Source organism: Gnatocerus cornutus, chromosome 3 (genome assembly GCF_029298725.1).
Source record: "Gnatocerus cornutus isolate USDA-ARS CGAHR chromosome 3, icGnaCorn1.1, whole genome shotgun sequence".
Taxonomy (NCBI): Eukaryota; Metazoa; Arthropoda; class Insecta; order Coleoptera; family Tenebrionidae; genus Gnatocerus; species Gnatocerus cornutus.
In genome coordinates this window covers 276,519-294,492 of record NC_142235.1, presented here as the reverse complement: position 1 = coordinate 294,492, position 17,974 = coordinate 276,519, and the positions used below count along the sequence as shown (strand labels likewise).

At 35.1% G+C, this 17,974-nt stretch overlaps 1 protein-coding gene and 1 long non-coding RNA gene across 4 annotated transcripts; both read left to right on the top strand.

The window, feature by feature from the left end:
* Positions 1-1,971: 1,971 nt before the first annotated feature.
* On the top strand, positions 1,972-3,115 carry LOC148176708 (uncharacterized). Of its 3 annotated transcripts, none has more exons than XM_088033494.1 (5): positions 1,974-2,240; positions 2,294-2,493; positions 2,538-2,809; positions 2,861-2,956; positions 3,025-3,103. In XM_088033494.1, exons 2-4 carry the CDS (start codon positions 2,362-2,364, stop codon positions 2,916-2,918), a joined length of 462 nt encoding a protein of 153 aa, XP_087889620.1. In that variant the 5' UTR covers positions 1,974-2,240; positions 2,294-2,361; the 3' UTR covers positions 2,919-2,956; positions 3,025-3,103. The 3 variants fall into 3 exon arrangements, 2 of the variants coding, with proteins under 2 accessions (XP_087889621.1, XP_087889620.1); XR_015769865.1 differs by having other exon boundaries at positions 1,976-2,240; positions 2,861-2,974; positions 3,025-3,115; XM_088033495.1 differs by lacking the exon at positions 2,861-2,956 and having other exon boundaries at positions 1,972-2,240; positions 3,025-3,107.
* A 6-nt stretch (positions 3,116-3,121) lies between these two features.
* LOC148176707 (uncharacterized) lies at positions 3,122-3,954 on the top strand. Its single transcript, XR_015769866.1, has 2 exons — positions 3,122-3,277; positions 3,328-3,954. It is a non-coding gene; the product is annotated as an uncharacterized LOC148176707 (long non-coding RNA).
* The last annotated feature ends 14,020 nt before the right edge of the window (positions 3,955-17,974 follow it).

Here is a 17,974-nt window from a genome sequence, read left to right as displayed (position 1 = left end):
GGGTGTTTTTTTTAAAACGGCAGGCGTTGTAGAATTTTTATTTATGAACCGATTTCAAAAATTTAAAAAACAAATTAAATGGTTTTTAATTTACTATAAACTGGTGATTTTAAATTTTTTCTAAATGTCTTAGTATCTTTTGGGCGATACTCAACTTTCTTATTTTAAATTGACACCCATATTTTTTTTTCATAATTTAGAAGATATTAATTTTCTTGATTCAGAAATGTGTAATATGTTCTACTTTTACAAAAAATATTTAAAAAAAAAAATCAAAAATGAAAAAATTTAGGCAATGAAAGTTAATAAAATCTAGGTGCATGGTGTCAATTGTGCAATGAAAAAAACGGGATGGCGTTTCAACAGTATTTTAATTAAATTCGGTAGTTGTTTTTTCTGATTTGTAATTATTATTGTCTTTTGTTATTAATAATTTCAAAAAAAAAATGCCGATCCTTTCTGTTATTTGCTGCTTTTTGACATTACAATAACAGCATTCTTTTATTTGACACCATGCAATAGATTTTATTAACTTTTATTGCTTATTTTTTTTCAATTTTGATAATTTTTTTTTAAATATTTTTGGTAGAAGTAGAACATATTGCACATTTCTGAATCAAGAAAATTAATATCTTCCAAATTATGAAAAAAAAAATATGGGTTCCAATTTAAAATAAAGAAAGTTGAGTATCGCCCAAAAGATACTAAAACATTTAGAAAATTTTTAAAATCATCAGTTTATAGTAAATTAAAAACCATTTAATTTGCTTTTTAAATTTTTGAAATCGATTCATAAATAAAAATTCTACAACGCCTGCCGTTTTAAAAAAATCACCCTGTATATCGAGTACTGTTCGGTACGAATTTTATCTATTGATTGACTTTTGAGAGCAAAATTGACGACGGATTTGATTGTGCGAAAACGAAAGAATACCAAAAAGAAATTCGCCGGAAACTAAAAATTTGCGGAGAGCGACACTTTTATTTATCTTGGTGAGTTTCTCTTCTCTTCCTTCTCGCCTCATTCGTATCTTTTAGGAAAATACGAGATGTCGTGTCGAAGACACAATCCTTTATTGCCATTCTTAGCATCTCTGGAGCCATGCTTGGTATCAGCATCTTGGTCTTTTACCTAACAGTAATTTTTTTTTATCAGTTTTCTTAAATTTTTCTTAAAGTTTCAAGGGACTTTCGAAGGGCGTTATCCTCGTGTGATCACCTTAATTCTTGCTGCAGGCCTAACTTTTACTCACGTCATTCTCGCAGGACAACTACTGGAAGATGTGGTAAGATTTATCAATCGTTTTTCTTCCTTTTAGTGATTTTAGTCCGTTGAGTTTTCGGATGTTTTGAAAAATAGGAATTGGTACAACTGGAGTTTGGAAAATCAAAAGACCTATAATACTTCTTATTAATTCGCAAAAGACTTTGAAAATGAACTTTACGGAAGGAGTGAATGTTAATTACAGTTTGGGCGTTTCGGTGGGTTATGTTTTATGCGAAATATTTTTTATTGGAAATTATTTTCAGATAACTAAATCGATATATTCAATGATTTCGGTTATGAGGCGTTTTAAGCAGTCGAATTATTATTTAAATAATTGACTTAGAATTTGAGAATTTTCGTATTAGAAAGCTAGTTTTACCTGACTGTAATTTTAGCGGTTAATGTAAAACACACTTGCACTAAAATTACCAAAAATACGAAATTTGGTGTAGGATAAATAATAAAATATTAATAAAAATTTCTGAATTTTGTGTTTTTTTACAACCGACTTTTTTCCATCATCAATGTGGACCTCAGGAACAAGAATTTGTTAAAGATTTTTTGCTTAGACGCTCCGTTAATTTTTTATTAATTTTTCAAACTTTTATTTGACTTGAATTTTTTCCGTGAAAATTAAAGCAAGAAAATTTTCTTTTTATTAATTTGGTCCTCAGGAGTTAGAATCTGAACTCTGATTTAACATTCACGACTTGGTTACGATTCTATTAATTATTAAAAATTATTGTGTCTCTATCTTAACGTATGTCTTAACTTGACTATTTTGACAACACACATTGAGGTTATGTTCATGATTTAACAAGAAACTACCAGAATTCTTTACTGTTTACTTTCTCGTTCTTCTGGGCATGGTAGCAAAGAAATTACACAAGTTAAGAAGTTCATTTGAAGCTATTTAGAGTTGGAGTTGATTTGCAACAAATTGATGGGTCTTTATTGAAATTTTTAAACGCAGGTAAGCTGAAAACTGTTTGAATTCCAGCCTTGAAATGTTTCGTGGTATTTCAGGTTCCAACTTCATTACCAGAGTTTATTATTAAAGAGACTGAATCGATGGATGATACCCATAGCCTAAGATGTCGAAAAGGCGGTTGTCGTCGCTCAACGCTGAAGGACTCTGCAAGTTATTGCACAGAATTGAAGAAACCACCCATTCAGTGCTCCCAGAGTACAGTGAATTGATCCAGGAGCATAACATCACGAAAAAGGTGATGAAAAAGGTTAAATTCAAAATCAAATGTTCTTTTTCCAGTGGTTGAAGATGTCGTTCAGTGACTGGGAGATGTTTCAAGTGTTGCTGATTGCATTGCGGGAGCACGAAGTTTGTAACGTTTTCAAACCTAATGAGGCTATGAGCAGAAAACGAGTATTCCTCTGGAGAAGAGCCAAAGGAACTCAACCAACGGAAACAGAGCATCATCGAGATGCAGTTGTCAAGAAAGAAAATACTACAAAGGCTCTGAAGGTCATCTGTTGTCTTGTGAGCTATTTTGTGAAGATCTGCTTGTTCAGGAAGGATGGAAGGTTTGTTTGTTTTCTTTTCTCTCCATTCATGGTCTCACCTTAATCTCTTAGTTGCAGCTTAACACAACTTTGTTGTCTTTCCTGTTGGTCAAGAAGCAGGCGCAATTAAAAGCTTTGCCGTGAAGAAACAGCAATTGACTGCACAGAGTAAGAAGAGTTTTTGAAGTGAGATAAACAAACATGTTCTTGATGAAACTTTTTTACACTTCTTGCAGGAAGGAAGATGGTGGATAGCGTGGTATTACATCAACACTCAACTCGGGCATAGGAATGAGGTTTTATAGGTTTTATAGGCTAAACAACTCCGGACTGACCGTACCGAGAAAGTCGGAACTCTTCCAAGAAGATCTCTATCCAGATACTTTGGGTGACAGTGCGGCGCGCGCTCAAGGATGGAATCGAAAGCGATCATTTCTGTGTCGAAGCTCCTCGAAATCGGGGAAGACCCAAAACCAAACACAAGTTTCGGTGAGTGGTTTAGGTTTGTGGTTTTTCTTAAACTAATTTTGTTGATCTAGGAGAAAACGTTGCCAGAATTCGCCGGCGAAATAAGAAAGTTGAAGGCGATGATCGTCAAACACGAAAACAGAATTCGAGCGTTGGAAGCTGAAGTGGCTCTGGTGCTGGTTTAGCACGCACAAATTGTTGTCTTATCATTTCTAAACAAGTGCTCAAATCGTTTGCAATTTTCGCTTCTACTTAATTATTATGTCATTTTTTATCACCCCAAAGTGCTCTTTAATATATATTATATACGATTGTTAAATGTCTTGTTATAGAAGATTATAATATTTTTATGAAACGTTAGTTATATAGTTTATAAAGTTCAGGCAAGTGTCGATCAGGACGTTTCCGTCTTCACATGAGAATGACGACAGGCTCGCTTTTTCTTGATTTTTGTACATAACAAATTTTTCATAAAACGTTAGGAAAATCTTCAAGAAAAAACATTGTACATAATTGTATAATTTTGTTAATTAGCGATAGAGATGGCCTTGACGACAATTCTCGGATGTAAATTTTGTGTGTTCCATGTTTAACAACGAATAATGTAAATAAATGTATAAATTATGTAATGCATTTGCAAAGAACAACTAATAAGAATTGTTTTACTAGTATTTTTACAAATATATTTTAAAATTTTCTTCGGGACTGTCTTTTTCCACTCATTGAAAAGTTAAGTTTGACCTTGACGCAACTGTGGCATGCGTGTAGAATCTAATCGTCTTGCGCAAGATTGCCAAAACATGTCAATGATGTCAAATCTGTATTGAATCTGTTCTTTGCATCAAATTTTTGATTAATTATAGATTAAGTTCGACAACCTGTTAACCTCAAAAATCGCTGCATTCAATTTTCCCCTAAATTTCTCCCTGAAAGTGAATGCAATAAGTGCACTTTACATTTGTACAGTTGCGAGCATGGAATTTTGGGCCTAATTTTACCACACCGTTTGGTGTGGCCAACGGAGGAGGGGTGTGGCTTCATGAATGAGAGGAGTGGCCAAATGGAAGTGTGGCTTAATGTAGAAGGAGTGAGGTGGAAGGTTTAGTTGAAAAGGGGTGTGGTCAAATGAGAAGGGGCGTGGCTAAACGGAAAAGGGGCGTAGTCAAATGGAGTATGGGCGTGGCTTAATGGAAAAAAGGTGTGACTAAATGGAAAAGGGGTGTGGTCAAATGGAGAAGGGGGTGGTTAAATGGAGGAAGGGCGTGGTTAAATGGAGAAGGCGCGTGGTAAAATGGAGAAAGGGCGTGGCTAAATGGATAAGGGGCGTGGTCAAATAGAGTATGGGCGTGGCTTAGTGGAGAAGGGGTGTCGCTTAATGGAGAAGGGGTGTGGTCAAAAAGAGGAGGGGGTGTGGTCAATAGAGGAGGGGTGTGGCTTGATAAAGATGGGGGGAGGGGTGTGGTCTATAGAAAAAAGGTCAGCCACACTTGGTGCCCTATCAGCAACTTAAAAAGCTTCCAACTCGCTTATTTTTGGACTAGTCTATTTTTTGGATTCTACTCGAAATTCTACATAAAATGAGACCAATTTTTATTAAAATTGGGTAATAAATAAGCGAGATATCGATCGAATTAGGTTTTGCACCATAGTGTTGGCCACCCTTGGACTTCGAATTATTCGTCAAATTTTTCGATATTCTACTGGCAACGGATTCTTATGTAAAAAAGAGCGAGAAAAACGATGCTTCAAACCGCACATCGATAGAGGACTTAGTTTCGGAGATATCGACCTTTATATCTGGCGGCCCTATCACCAACTTAAACCCTTCTAACTCGCTTATTTTTGGACGTACGTGACGCAGCGGCCATATTTTTGGATTCTACTCGAAATTCTACACAAAATGAGACCATTTTTAATAAAATTGGTTAATAAATAAGCGAGATATCGATCGAATTAGGTTTTGCACCATAGGGTTGGCCACCCTTGGACTTCGAATTATTCGTAAAATTTTTCGATATTTTACTGGCAACGGATTCTTATGTAAAAAAAAGCGATAAAAACGATGCTTCAAACCGCACATCGATAGAGGACTTAGTTTCGGAGAAATCGACCTTTATATCTGGCGGCCCTTTCAGCAACTTAAACCCTTCTAACTCGCTTATTTTTGGACGTACGTGACTCAGCGGCCATATTTTTGGATTCTACTCGAAATTCTACACAAAATGAGACCATTTTTATTAAAATTGGTTAATAAATAAGGTGATGGTTCTTTTTATCTCCTTTTTGGGCCGGTCGAATTTTGAAGAGGATTGACACAAACTTTTGATGGTATATATATATTCTTTAATTCTACAGACTAACTTCGTGATCGACTAACTACTAACTACTGATTACTGAATATGGAATATGGAATGCTGAATACTGAATATGGAATATGGAATGCTGAATACTGAATACTGAATGATTTTGAATACTGTTGGGGGTACAATTATATAGGTTCTGTTATCACTTAGACCCATGGACCTTCGTCATGCAAAGCATACATAATTAGCCATAATGATCAGTGATGGGTCCATGAATCATCGGTGGGATCATAACACTCTTCCCTCCTAAGTTTTTTGATATATGTGTGAATACAAATATATAAAAAGGTAAAAAAAACAATAAAGATAACATGGAGATATAAAAAGGGGAGAACTACTTAATAAATGCTTCTGAAATTTACATTATGAGTTTCGTTACTAGTTTGTTGAGGTATTTCAATCAAAAATTCACTTTGTGGAACAGTCTGCTGCACAGTTTGGGTATTCTGCAAACTTGACACTTCTCTTTTGCGTTTTGAACACTTCGGCACCAATTTGTTTCTGTAGATGAAAGTGATCATGGCACCAAAGATTACGAAAATGAGCGACGAAAATATTATCACGGAGTGGTCGACGTAAGTTCCTAGGATAGGTTTGTTGATTTGGTCCTGTAGTACATCTGAAAACATCTGGAGTTGATGTTTGGCATCATGGAGTTGGTCTAAATCGACGGTTCGGAACATCACGGGTTTGGTTTCCATCCTGCTTAACTCCTTGATTTTCCCTGGGTATTTGACATTTCTCGTTATGTCGAAATTAGGGATGTAGTGATGAACGATGACGGTTTGGTTATAACTTGGTTTAAGGGATGAAGACATAGTGCGACCCACACAATCTGTGCTTAATCGAATGATTCCGACGTTTTCTATGGTTTTGTCCGTAGAGTCCTGTTTATCGAATTTGCAATTGATGGTGAGGCTCGTTGGCTTCGAAACAATGTACAACCATTCGTTGGGTCCAATTTTGTGATAAACTTCGAACTGTGCTTTAATTACGTTGAGATGACAATTTGTTGGTACTTCATTCGAATGTTCTACTTTAGGTGTAACTTCACAACTTGGATTTGAGGTAGTGGCGTATGTCATAACATCAGAACATAGTGTTATCCTTTCTTCCAGTGGTTGGCAGTTGGAAAGATCTTTCAAAGTTATTATCAGGCGGTGGAGGCAGTGGTCTTTGAGGAGGCGCCGGATCCGGCACTACTATTACCCTCTGGGGTATCTGCGGAATAGGCGGCCTCGCAGGTGGTCCAGGTTCAGGAATCTCCTCCTTATCCTTATTCCTTCCACTCCTTGGCGGCGGTTCCACGTTCTGACTAAGCGTGCGCCCTTCTTGTATCTGCTGGAAATTCCTGCGCAACGTATCGCCCCCTGGAGCTTGCACAATACTGCTAGGTTCTCCAGCAATTTGCGGTTCTTCCTCTTCATTCTCCGACCAGTAGACTTGAAATCAGGTTGCGGATTTTCAACAAAGTTGACCGTATCTTCCCTTTTTCACAAGTTTTTCTGCTCCCGGTTGGAAATCCTTAACGACTGCGCCAGTTTGTGATGGTTCTTTTTATCTCCTTTTTGGGCCGGTCGAATTTTGAAGAGGATTGACACAAACTTTTGATGGTATATATACAGGGTGTCCCGAAAGTGACGCACCACGGTGAAACTGTATCATCGGACAATGCCATAGATCACCGGAAAAATGTTAAAAAAAATCCATGTCTTCAATTTTTCGAGATACGATGGGTTGAAGAGGCAAAGTTTGATGCGAAAATTAACGATTTCTGTGCAATAATTTTACGTTCAAATAAATTTGTTACCCAAAGAACATTTTGCGCAAAGGCCTGGTGCAAAAAAAATCGGAAAAATCTTGTAAGAAATGCCTAAAAACTGTTAAGAAAATTTTTGAATTAACAATCTCGATCAGTGTGGCATCGTTCACGTGAAACCATAGTTACAATACTCGTTCATGAGCCGACCTGACTAACGCCAACAATACAACAGCAACGTTACTATGGCTATGACTACTGGAAATTTAAATTATAGGGGGGTACACTTCTGCAATGTTGCCATTTTCCTAATTTTCTTTTACTCCTCCTGCAAAAACAGAGAGTCTGGAATTTTTTTTAACATTTTTTTGGTACTCTGGAGGACCACCCAATTACCCCCTTTTAAGGTGGTGCGTCACTTTTGGGACACCCTGTATATTCTTTAATTCTACAGACTAACTTCGTGATCGACTAACTACTAACTACTGATTACTGAATATGGAATATGGAATGCTGAATACTGAATATGGAATATGGAATGCTGAATACTGAATACTAAATGATTTTGAATACTGTTGGGGGTACAATTATATCGGTTCTGTTATCACTTAGACCCATGGACCTTCGTCATGCAAAGCATACATAATTAGCCATAATGATCAGTGATGGGTCCATGAATCATCGGTGGGATCATAACAATAAGCGAGATATCGATCGAATTAGGTTTTGCACCATAGGGTTGGCCACCCTTGGAATTCGAATTATTTGTCAAATTAATTTTTCGATATTTTACTAGCAACGGATTCTTATGTCAAAAAGAGCGAGAAAAACGATGCTTCAAACCGCACATCGATAGAGGACTTAGTTTCGAAGATATCGACCTTTATATCTGGCGGCCCTATCAACAACTTAAACCCTTTTAACTCTTATTTTTGGACTTACGTGACTCAGCGGCCATATTTTTGGATTCTACTCGAAATTCTACACAAAATGAGACCATTTTTATTAAAATTGGTTAATAAATAAGCGAGATATCGATCGAATTAGGTTTTGCACCATAGGGTTGGCCACCCTTGGACTTCGAATTATTCGTCAAATTTTTTGATATTTTACTGGCAACGGATTCTTATGTAAAAAAGAGCGAGAAAAACGATGCTTCAAACCGCACATCGATAGAGGACTTAATTTCGGAGAAATCGACCTTTACATCTGGCGGCCCTTTCAGCAACTTAAACCCTTCTAACTCGCTTATTTTTGGACGTACGTGACTCAGCGGCCATATTTTTGGATTCTACTCGAAATTCTACACAAAATGAGACTATTTTTATTAAAATTGGTTAATAAATAAGCGAGATATCGATCGAATTAGGTTTTGCACCATAGGGTTGGCCACCCTTGGACTTCGAATTATTCGTCAAATTTATCGATATTTTAATGGCAACGGATTCTTATGTAAAAAAGAGCGAGAAAAACGATGCTTCAAACCGCACATCGATAGAGGGCTTAGTTTCGGAGATATCGACCTTTATATCTGGCGGCCCTATCAGCAACTTAAACCCTTCTAACTCGCTTATTTTTGGACGTACGTGACTCAGCGGCCATATTTTTGGATTCTACTCGAAATTCTACACAAAATGAGACCATTTTTATTAAAATTGGTTAATAAATAAGCGAGATATCGATCGAATTAGGTTTTGCACCATAGGGTTGGCCACCCATGGATTTCGAATTATTCGTCAAATTTTTCGATATTTTATTGGCAATGGATTCTTATGTAAAAAAGAGCGAGAAAAACGATGCTTCAAACCGCACATCGATAGAGGACTTAATTTCGGAGAAATCGACCTTTATATCTGGCGGCCCTTTCAGCAACTTAAACCCTTCTAACTCGCTTATTTTTGGACGTACGTGACTCAGCGGCCATATTTTTGGATTCTACTCGAAATTCTACACAAAATGAGACTATTTTTATTAAAATTGGTTAATAAATAAGCGAGATATCGATCGAATTAGGTTTTGCACCATAGGGTTGGCCACCCTTGGACTTCGAATTATTCGTCAAATTTTTCGATATTTTACTGGCAACGGATTCTTATGTAAAAAAGAGCGAGAAAAACGATGTTTCGAACCGCACATCGATAGAGGTCTCAGTTTCGGAGATATCGACCTTATCAGCAACTTAAGAGGGGTGGGAAGAGGAAGGAAAGAAGAAAGAAGGAGTGGGGTGGGGAGGGGAGGGGTGAGGAGAGAGGAAAAGGGAGGGGTGGGCGGGGGAAAAAGCAACTATCATCAACCATCATCATTTTTCCCAATATTCAAAGTTAAATATCTCGGAAACTATTAGAGATATTGAGATGCGGTTTGCGCCATCGTTTTTTTCGGCTCATTTTACGTTAGAAAAAGTGCTTAAAAGCCCAAAATTCGATAGTTGATTTTTCGCGAAAAAAAATTGCGACTCAAACGATGAAAAATTTTCTTTTTTTTTACCACTTCCAAACAGTTTTTGGTCAATGCTTTCTTTATTTCGTAGGTAAACTCAATAAATTTCGACTCATTATACGCAGAATCTCACGCTGAATTCAAATCTGGAATTTAAATTCAGATCCGACAGATGGCCAAATTTTTGAAGGTTCGAAACAATTCATGCTCGATATCTCGAAAACTATTTCAGATATTGGAATGCGGTTTGCGGCATCGTTTTTCTCGCGATTTTTTACATAAGAAATCGTTTTTAGATTTTCCAATAGTCAAAATTTGCAAATTTTTGCGAAAATTCATGACTAAAACTATCATATCGATATCTCGCTTATTTTTTAGAGTAAACTTGAGTTATTATATATCAGTGAACGCAGAATTTTACGCAGATTCCTAATCTGGGATTTAAATTCAGATCCGACAACAAATAACTGAGTTATGGCCGATCAAAATTTCGGATAGTTGATTTTCATTTTTTCTCATTTTTCCCAATTTTCAAAGTTAAATATCTCGGAAACTATTAGAGATATTGAGATGCGGTTTGCGCCATCGTTTTTCTCGGCTCATTTTACGTTAGAAAAAGTGCTTAAAAGCTTAAAATTCGATAGTCGATTTTTCGCGAAAAAAAATTGCGACTCAAACGATGAAAATTTTTCATTTTTTTTAATTTTTGGCATAACTCGCAAACTATTTGTCCTATATATCTCAAATTTGGCCAGTAGATAGATTTTAAGCTCCTCTTTCGACTGATATATAATTCAATGCTATTAAACGTCATTTTCATTTGGAAAACATTGATTGAAAATCACCCTAAAATGATGTTTTTAAAACAGTTTTTGGCCAATACCTCGTTTATTTATTAAGCAAACTCATCAAATTTGGTCTCATTTTACGCAGAATTTCACGCTGAATCCAAAAATATAATAATTTTTTAAAATTTGTCAATAAATAACCGAGTTATGGCCGTTTGAAATTTTGGGTTGTCGCCAGATGGCCAAATTTTTGAAGATTCCAAACAATTCATGCTCGATATCTCGAAAACTATTTCAGATATTGGAATGCGGTTTGCGGCATCATTTTTCTCGCGATTTTTTACATAAGAAATCGTTTTTAGATTTTCCAATTGTCAAAAGTTGCAAATTTTCGCAAAAATTCATGACTAAAACTATGGCCAAACTTCTCATACCGATATCTTGCTTATTTTTTAGAGTAAACTTGAGTTATTATACACCACTGTACGCAGAATTTTACGCAGATTGCAAATTTGGGATTTTAATTTAGTGTCTTTATGATGTAATGGCTTTGGTAGTATCAGAGGAAGATTAACACGTAAAACTGTTTTAGTCGGAAAAAGAAATGAGCACTAAAATGTCCGACAAGCTGGCTGCGGTTACATCAGCATATAAGAACAACAATGATCTACAAGAATTGAAGAAGTCGTTAAATGAGATATTTTTGAGGAAGCGCCACTTGCGAGACTAACCTTGGCTCTTGGCTCTTGGATATTCATCAAATGGAATTTACAAGTTATTGTAATCAGTTGGAATTAGAGCAATAATCAATTACCATTAATTAAGTGTAGTGTCCCACTTCAAATTCAAATTTCAAACTCTTCGCGCCACAACGACCGCAGGAATTTTTTGCGTTAAGAAGTTGGTGGACTTGGGAGTTCACCGCCGCCACAGCGGAGGAGGCGGGCGACGCCGGAGGCGAAGCATTCTGGGTACGACTTCGGAACTACCAAGGTGCTGTGTAATCGAGTGCGTTTCGCCAAATTTTTCCCAGTGTTAATTTTAATTCCTATTTTGTTTTAATTTTTCATTTTTGTGTTTTGTTAGTTTGTAGTTTGTCAAAACATTTTAAACGTTTTCTTTTTTTTTTTAAACCCATTAATTTTGACGGGAGTGTAGTGACTCTTTTAGGGCTTCTTGAAGAAGCACTTGTGTGTTGTCACCTTTTGGTATGTAATAATTTTTGTCATTTGTTGTTTTAATAAGGAAGTCACTCCGGATTCATGTAAAGTAGCTATTTTCTGCACAATTCTAAAGCAACGCGTTTTTCCGGTGACGTAAGCGTCTGGATTCAACCAGTGTTCGCTCACCGTCCGATAAGACACGTGCAGAAGCAGTTTAGATTCGTGGAAACCCGATACTTTTGGGAACTTGAATTTTATTCGATTCAGTTCAGTTTTATACTGTTGAGTTCGAAGGATTAAAAATAGAATGGAATTTTAAAGAAATTGTGAAATACATCAAATTAACTGGGAATGTCTTTTTGAATCGCTCTGTCATTCGTGAGCAAAAACGAGTACATTTTTCCTAAAGTCCACGACTTTCTCTTCCATTGTATTTTATTGAAACTGAAAATTTATATGTTTATGTATTTTATGTATGTCCCTTGTTTTCTTAGCTGCTCTGTACTGTCCGAACCCAATTCTCCTTTCTAGATTTTCTTCGTCACAAAAGACTCAACATAACAAACAGCCTCTCGCGTTAATGCTAGTATGTTTTTTTTAGAGTGTGATCAATTCAAAATTAAACTTTGATTTTCGACTTTCTAAAACCCTCCAGTGCTGGAAGCTTGTTACGTGGGACTCGCGGGGTAGTTAGGGTTCACCTAACTAGCGGGTCTTCCGCGGGTGACATGTTGGTTACTCTTAATCTGGCCATAATTTGTTAGTACTCTCGACAAGACACCGCCTGTACTATGCTTGCGGAATAGGAAAGATTGTTTTCGGGTCTTCCGAAAATATAATCTCGTCCTGTTTCTGTGTGTCGCCTTTGAAAATAATTATCTTTTATTAATGTTTATTGATAAATTGTTTGTACATGTTTACTTGGTAAATTGTGTGTTGTTTTTCATTGTTTTTTTTGTTTTAAATAATTTTTGGAATTTGATCACACTCACAACAGAGAGAATGGGAGATTTTTGTAGGTCTTTTGATGTAATTCACTTTCCGTTAATTTGTTTATTGCATTTTTTGTACCGAAACGTTTCTTTGTAAAGTGACTTCCTTTGACATTAAAGATTATTAAGTATTTTGTAACATGATCAGTTCGTCTGTTCAAATGCTTGTAATTCTTGAAGAATTAGCTGTAAAATTTAAATCAAAACCATTCAAACTTTTAAAGTCTGAATAAAACAAGTTAAACCACATTTGGTCTGGTGTATTTTATTGATTTGTATTGGTACGCTCTTCCCAAAAAACGTCGCACTGCTTTGTATCTAACGAACATCCGCCTTCACAACACAACGTAGGTCCTAGCCGTTTCAGACGATCACGATTTTCGGCCATTTTATTTATTTTAAAGTTTGCGGTTCAAGAGTTTGGCGGTTCATTTGAATTTTGGCGGAATTGGGTTACAGATCATTACATAAGAATGAATAGTTTCGTCCATTTCAGATTGTTTGCCTCGTCTTTTTTAGGTAAGCTAACAAACATGTTCTTCATGAAACTTTTTCACACTTTTTGCAAGAAGGAGGGAGAGTGTCGAGTTTGTGTGTTTTTATTTTAATTATACTCCTTTAGTTTAATTCGAGGGTATTGTTTTTTATCATTCTTCCTTATTCCTGCAAATGGTTTTGATTCAAAAATTGTAAGTTTTAAAAACAAAAGTTTAGCCCTCTGGTGAGAAGAGGCGTGAACTATCAACTTCGGCGTTATTCCGCTAGGTGGCTTTTATGCAAAAACTTTTCGCGATGTTTACAAATCAAGTTTTGGTTTCAAATCGATTTATTACTCTTGTTGGGGGCTTTTGTAGGTAAAGTTGCGTTTTCGCCCCCCCGAGAAAGGCGCATGCGTAGAGTAACAGCGATTTAGTCCGAACCATTCCCATGGTTGCCAAATTGTTTGGACGAGGAACGCGGTTATAATGGGTTGCCTAATGGGGAGAATGCACATTTTTGAATTTTGATGAAAATCGATAGTTTTTATGTCGTATAATATGATGTTGCTAATAGAAAAATTGCAAAAAAATTGTTTATAATTTTTTAAGCGTTTTTAAAAGTCCGATTCGAGCGAGATTGGAAAACATACCTATCAGCGAGGCTAGCTTTGTGACGTCACATCTCAGCTTCGCTCTTAGCGGAGCCGTGTGTTTGTATTACTCTAATTCTATTGCCGTCTTGATAATTGAAAATGGGGTCAAAGCAGTGGTGTTTTGTGCCAGGATGTAAAAGTGCTAGTATTAATGCACCCGAAAAAATATTTATAACAGTTCCTTAAGATAATAAGAAGAAAAAAAATGCTTTTCGGCCGCGAGATGTTCGATGTCTGATGTTTCTATAAAGTGTAATATTTTAAATTTATTGAAATTAATTATGTTATTACCCATGATACATGCAGGTATTACATTTTTTTATTGACTTTATCTCTAGTCCACATGCTACATACACTGACTTTATTTATTACAGTGCTTTATACAAACTTATAAACAATGAATATTTTGCTAAAACTGAAGACTTTTATTATATCCGAAACAACTGCCAATTGTACCTTTTCTCAAAGACTTGAAGTGTTTTAATAAAAAAATCCTTTGGTCTAACGAAAAAACTATTCGAAGAAATTTACCAATTTAGTTGCGACTTTTATTCTATAGAGTAGTCTATCTAGTATAGTTCAGCCACGTTCGTCTGAGCCACCATAAAATCATAAACATTTGCGGGCGACCGCAACGGGACAGCTCGTGGTATTTTTAGATTTACGATGACGACCAGACAGCTGGCCTGTTTGGGGATGATTCTTATATTGCAGGGTGCTTTGGTAAATAAAGATCAGGTAGATATTTTAAATATTTGCAGATTGGGTTGTAATAAAAATTCTGTATTATACAAATGAAAATTTAATCCTCCACCTCGTTTTCGCTATCGTCACTTTCATCGTTTACATGTACAATAATTTCAGGAAATTGTGCTTCTGACAGATAACTATTTTCTATATTAACAATATGGTTGACGCAACTTTTCCAAAGTAAACTATCTAATTTTTTACATTTGGCCCTAATTAGGTCAACGAACTAAGTAAAGTTGTAACGCAAAGATACGAAAATGTAAAAGTTTAGTGGGGGATAGCACCCCGAATTAATTTGAATGTAACGAGCATTTCCACCACTGATTTAACTTTCATTCCCTAGTATTTTTTTAAATGACATTTAACGGTCCTTAATTATCTACTTTGGGTTTATGTATGTACCTGAACATCTCGGTACCTTATAAGCATAAGAGTCAATCTCAAATTTTTGTCAAAAATGAGTTAAATAACGTTATTTATTACTCTTTACGTTTTCTTTAAGACAGAGAAAAATAATCCCCATTAGATAAAAAACAAACGATTTTAGGTTTCTATAATAAAGGAACTAAGCTACCGCATCATGTTAGAAGCTTAAAGCCAACTCTTTGGAGTTTTTTTTACTCAACTGCTCCAAATTTATTCAAGGTAATGCAACCATGTTGTTAATATAAAAAATAGTTATCTGTCAGAAGCACAATTTCCTGAAATTATTGTACATGTAAACGATGAAAGTGACGATAGCGAAAGCGAGGTGGAGGATTAAATTTTCATTTGTATAATACAGAATTTTTATTACAACCCAATCTGCAAATATTTAAAATATCTACCTGATCTTTATTTACCAAAGCACCCTGCAATATAAGAATCCTCCCCAAACAGGCCAGCTGTCTGGTCGTCATCGTAAATCTGAAAATACCACGAGCTGTCCCGTTGCGGTCGCCCGCAAATGTTTATGATTTTATGGTGGCTCAGACGAACGTGGCTGAACTATATGTCCCCGGATTAAATTTGCAAAAGGAAAAAAAACTTTATTTTTAATTTTACGCATAAATCACGGAATAAATAGTTTTTCCTTAAATTAAAACTTATCAGAATGTGTTTCTAAAATCGTAAAAACCAAAAACTAACAAAGAACTTTTTTATTTTTAATTATGCAACAAATGCCAAAAGAATAAAATTTATTCCTTAATTTAAACCAATATTTGATTAACCCACACCTCTTTCAGCACATAGTTCAATAATTCTAACTAGTAATTCGACTGTTTCGAATTTTATCGGATGCAACTGCATTTATTATCCGAGTTTTAAATACTTACCCATTATTGAGTAAATTTTCGTTTAATATTTAATGTACTATTTGATATTTTGAATTCACAGCCTACTATTAAGTACTTACGATTAGAAAATTCAATAAATAAAAATATGAAAAAATTGATTTTAAGAGTACAAACTAATAATTTTGAAATTTTAATTGCAGATTTATCTGTTTTGAATTAAGCAAAAATGTTATTCCGTTGTCATTTTTTTGTAAAATGTAAAATAACTTATTTTTTTTCTCTCTTGTGAACTCAATCCGGGGACATACTGTATAGTGGATTGTGTAGAAATTAAAAATTAAAAAAACAACAAAAGCTTTGGATCAGTTATTGTTATTAATTTGGTCTGATTATAAAAAATCCAATACAGTAAACCACCTATTTAATTTCTACCAAATTATTGAATTATAAATTTTCTTGCGAATACGGAGAGCGTATTCTTCATAATAATTATTTCCGAATATAGAAAATAATAGATGGTTATTATATCGTAGGTACATAAATAAAATTCAATCAAATCAGAATAGATCAAAATGTAAAAACCATATTTTTTCTACAAAGATGTTAAGAGAGAGAAAGAAATAATAAATCTGACTGTGTATTTGTAGAAATTATCGTTAAATGCGGTAAATGCGATAAATGCGCCCGCCGACCGAGAATGATGCAAAGCAAAAATGTGAATAAACGTTTGAAAGTATACCGGTTGAATAAGAAACATCAATATAATAAAAATCCAACCATTCATTGTAAACTGACATATCAAGTTAAAGAAAGATGTAGTTACCGCGACACTTTCACCGCAAAGTTAGGATTTCTTGATAAAAAATCCCATATCATTTGCACATCACGTGTCTCAAATTTTGTGTGTCGGCTTTTTGAAATCCCGTTTCCATTGTGTATAAATTCTTTTGCAATAACAACCATAAATTGCAACGCTGGTGTTAAACAAATGTTCTGCATACGGAATTCCATCAGTAGGCGGAGCGCGTAGCTGAGATGAGACGTCAAACCAATGAAAAAGTGTTTCAGCTCCCGCCTGAATATTTAAATTTCTTTAGCCAATTTTGGCAAAACCGTCATGTATTTTTTAAAAATTTTTGCACCACTGCGTTATTTGAACAATATTCTACAAAATTTGGTACAAAAACATATAGGTTACATTTTTTGCATTCTCCCTATTGGAAGGCTGTAAAGCTATGGTTTCCTAAGAAAACGGTGGCGTAATGTAGCGGCCGTAAGATAGCGGCAAGAAAAAGCGTCCGATCGTAGCGGTGGGTTTGGGTGTAAAGTTAGAAAACGGTCAGGATAAAGACATTAGTGTGTTGATCGACCATGAACGAACTTGACGTTGCTTTACTGGTGTATTTAGAAAAAAAGTTATCTTCAGAAGAAGAACCCGAAAGGTCAAATGAGGGCGACCTATTCAAAATGCGCCCAAAAGAAAGTGCTTATTAAATTTTAATTCGTCGTCACCTGTCGTGCAACGAAATTAAATTTAGAGAATATTTTTGGGTCACCTTAGTGTTGTTTAATTACATTTTAATATACAGTATGTCCCCGGATTGAGTTCACAAGAGGAAAAAAAAATGTTATTTTTCATTTTACAGAAAAATGACAAAGGAATAATATTTTTTGCTTAATTTAAAATAAATAAATCTTTAATTAAAACTTTAATATTATCAAGCTGTGTTCTGAAAATCAAAAAAAAAAAAAACAAAAAATAACGAAGAACTTTTTTATTTTAATTTAGCAAAAAATGTCAAAGGAATGAAATTTGTTCCTTAACTCAAACCAATTTCTACTATTTGATTGACCCATTACCTGTTTTAGCACCTAGTTCAATTCTAACTCCTAATTCCTTCGACTGTTTCGAACTTTCTCAATTATTGTTAAGGATGCAATTGCATTTTTTTCTAATTTTTTAATACTTACACATTATTAGGTAAATTATACTTTAATATTTAACGCATTATTTGATTTTGTGAAGCCACAGCCTGCTATTATTTGAATACGATT

Excerpts from the sequence above, each read along its gene's own strand:
- LOC148176708 (XM_088033494.1), top strand. The coding sequence starts at position 2,362 with ATGTCGAAAAGGCGGTTGTCGTCGCTCAACGCTGAAGGACTCTGCAAG. Across the intron at positions 2,494-2,537 it reads AGCATAACATCACGAAAAAG|TGGTTGAAGATGTCGTTCAG; the intron begins GTGATGAAAAAG and ends TTCTTTTTCCAG. Across the intron at positions 2,810-2,860 it reads TTGTTCAGGAAGGATGGAAG|TTGCAGCTTAACACAACTTT; the intron begins GTTTGTTTGTTT and ends TTAATCTCTTAG.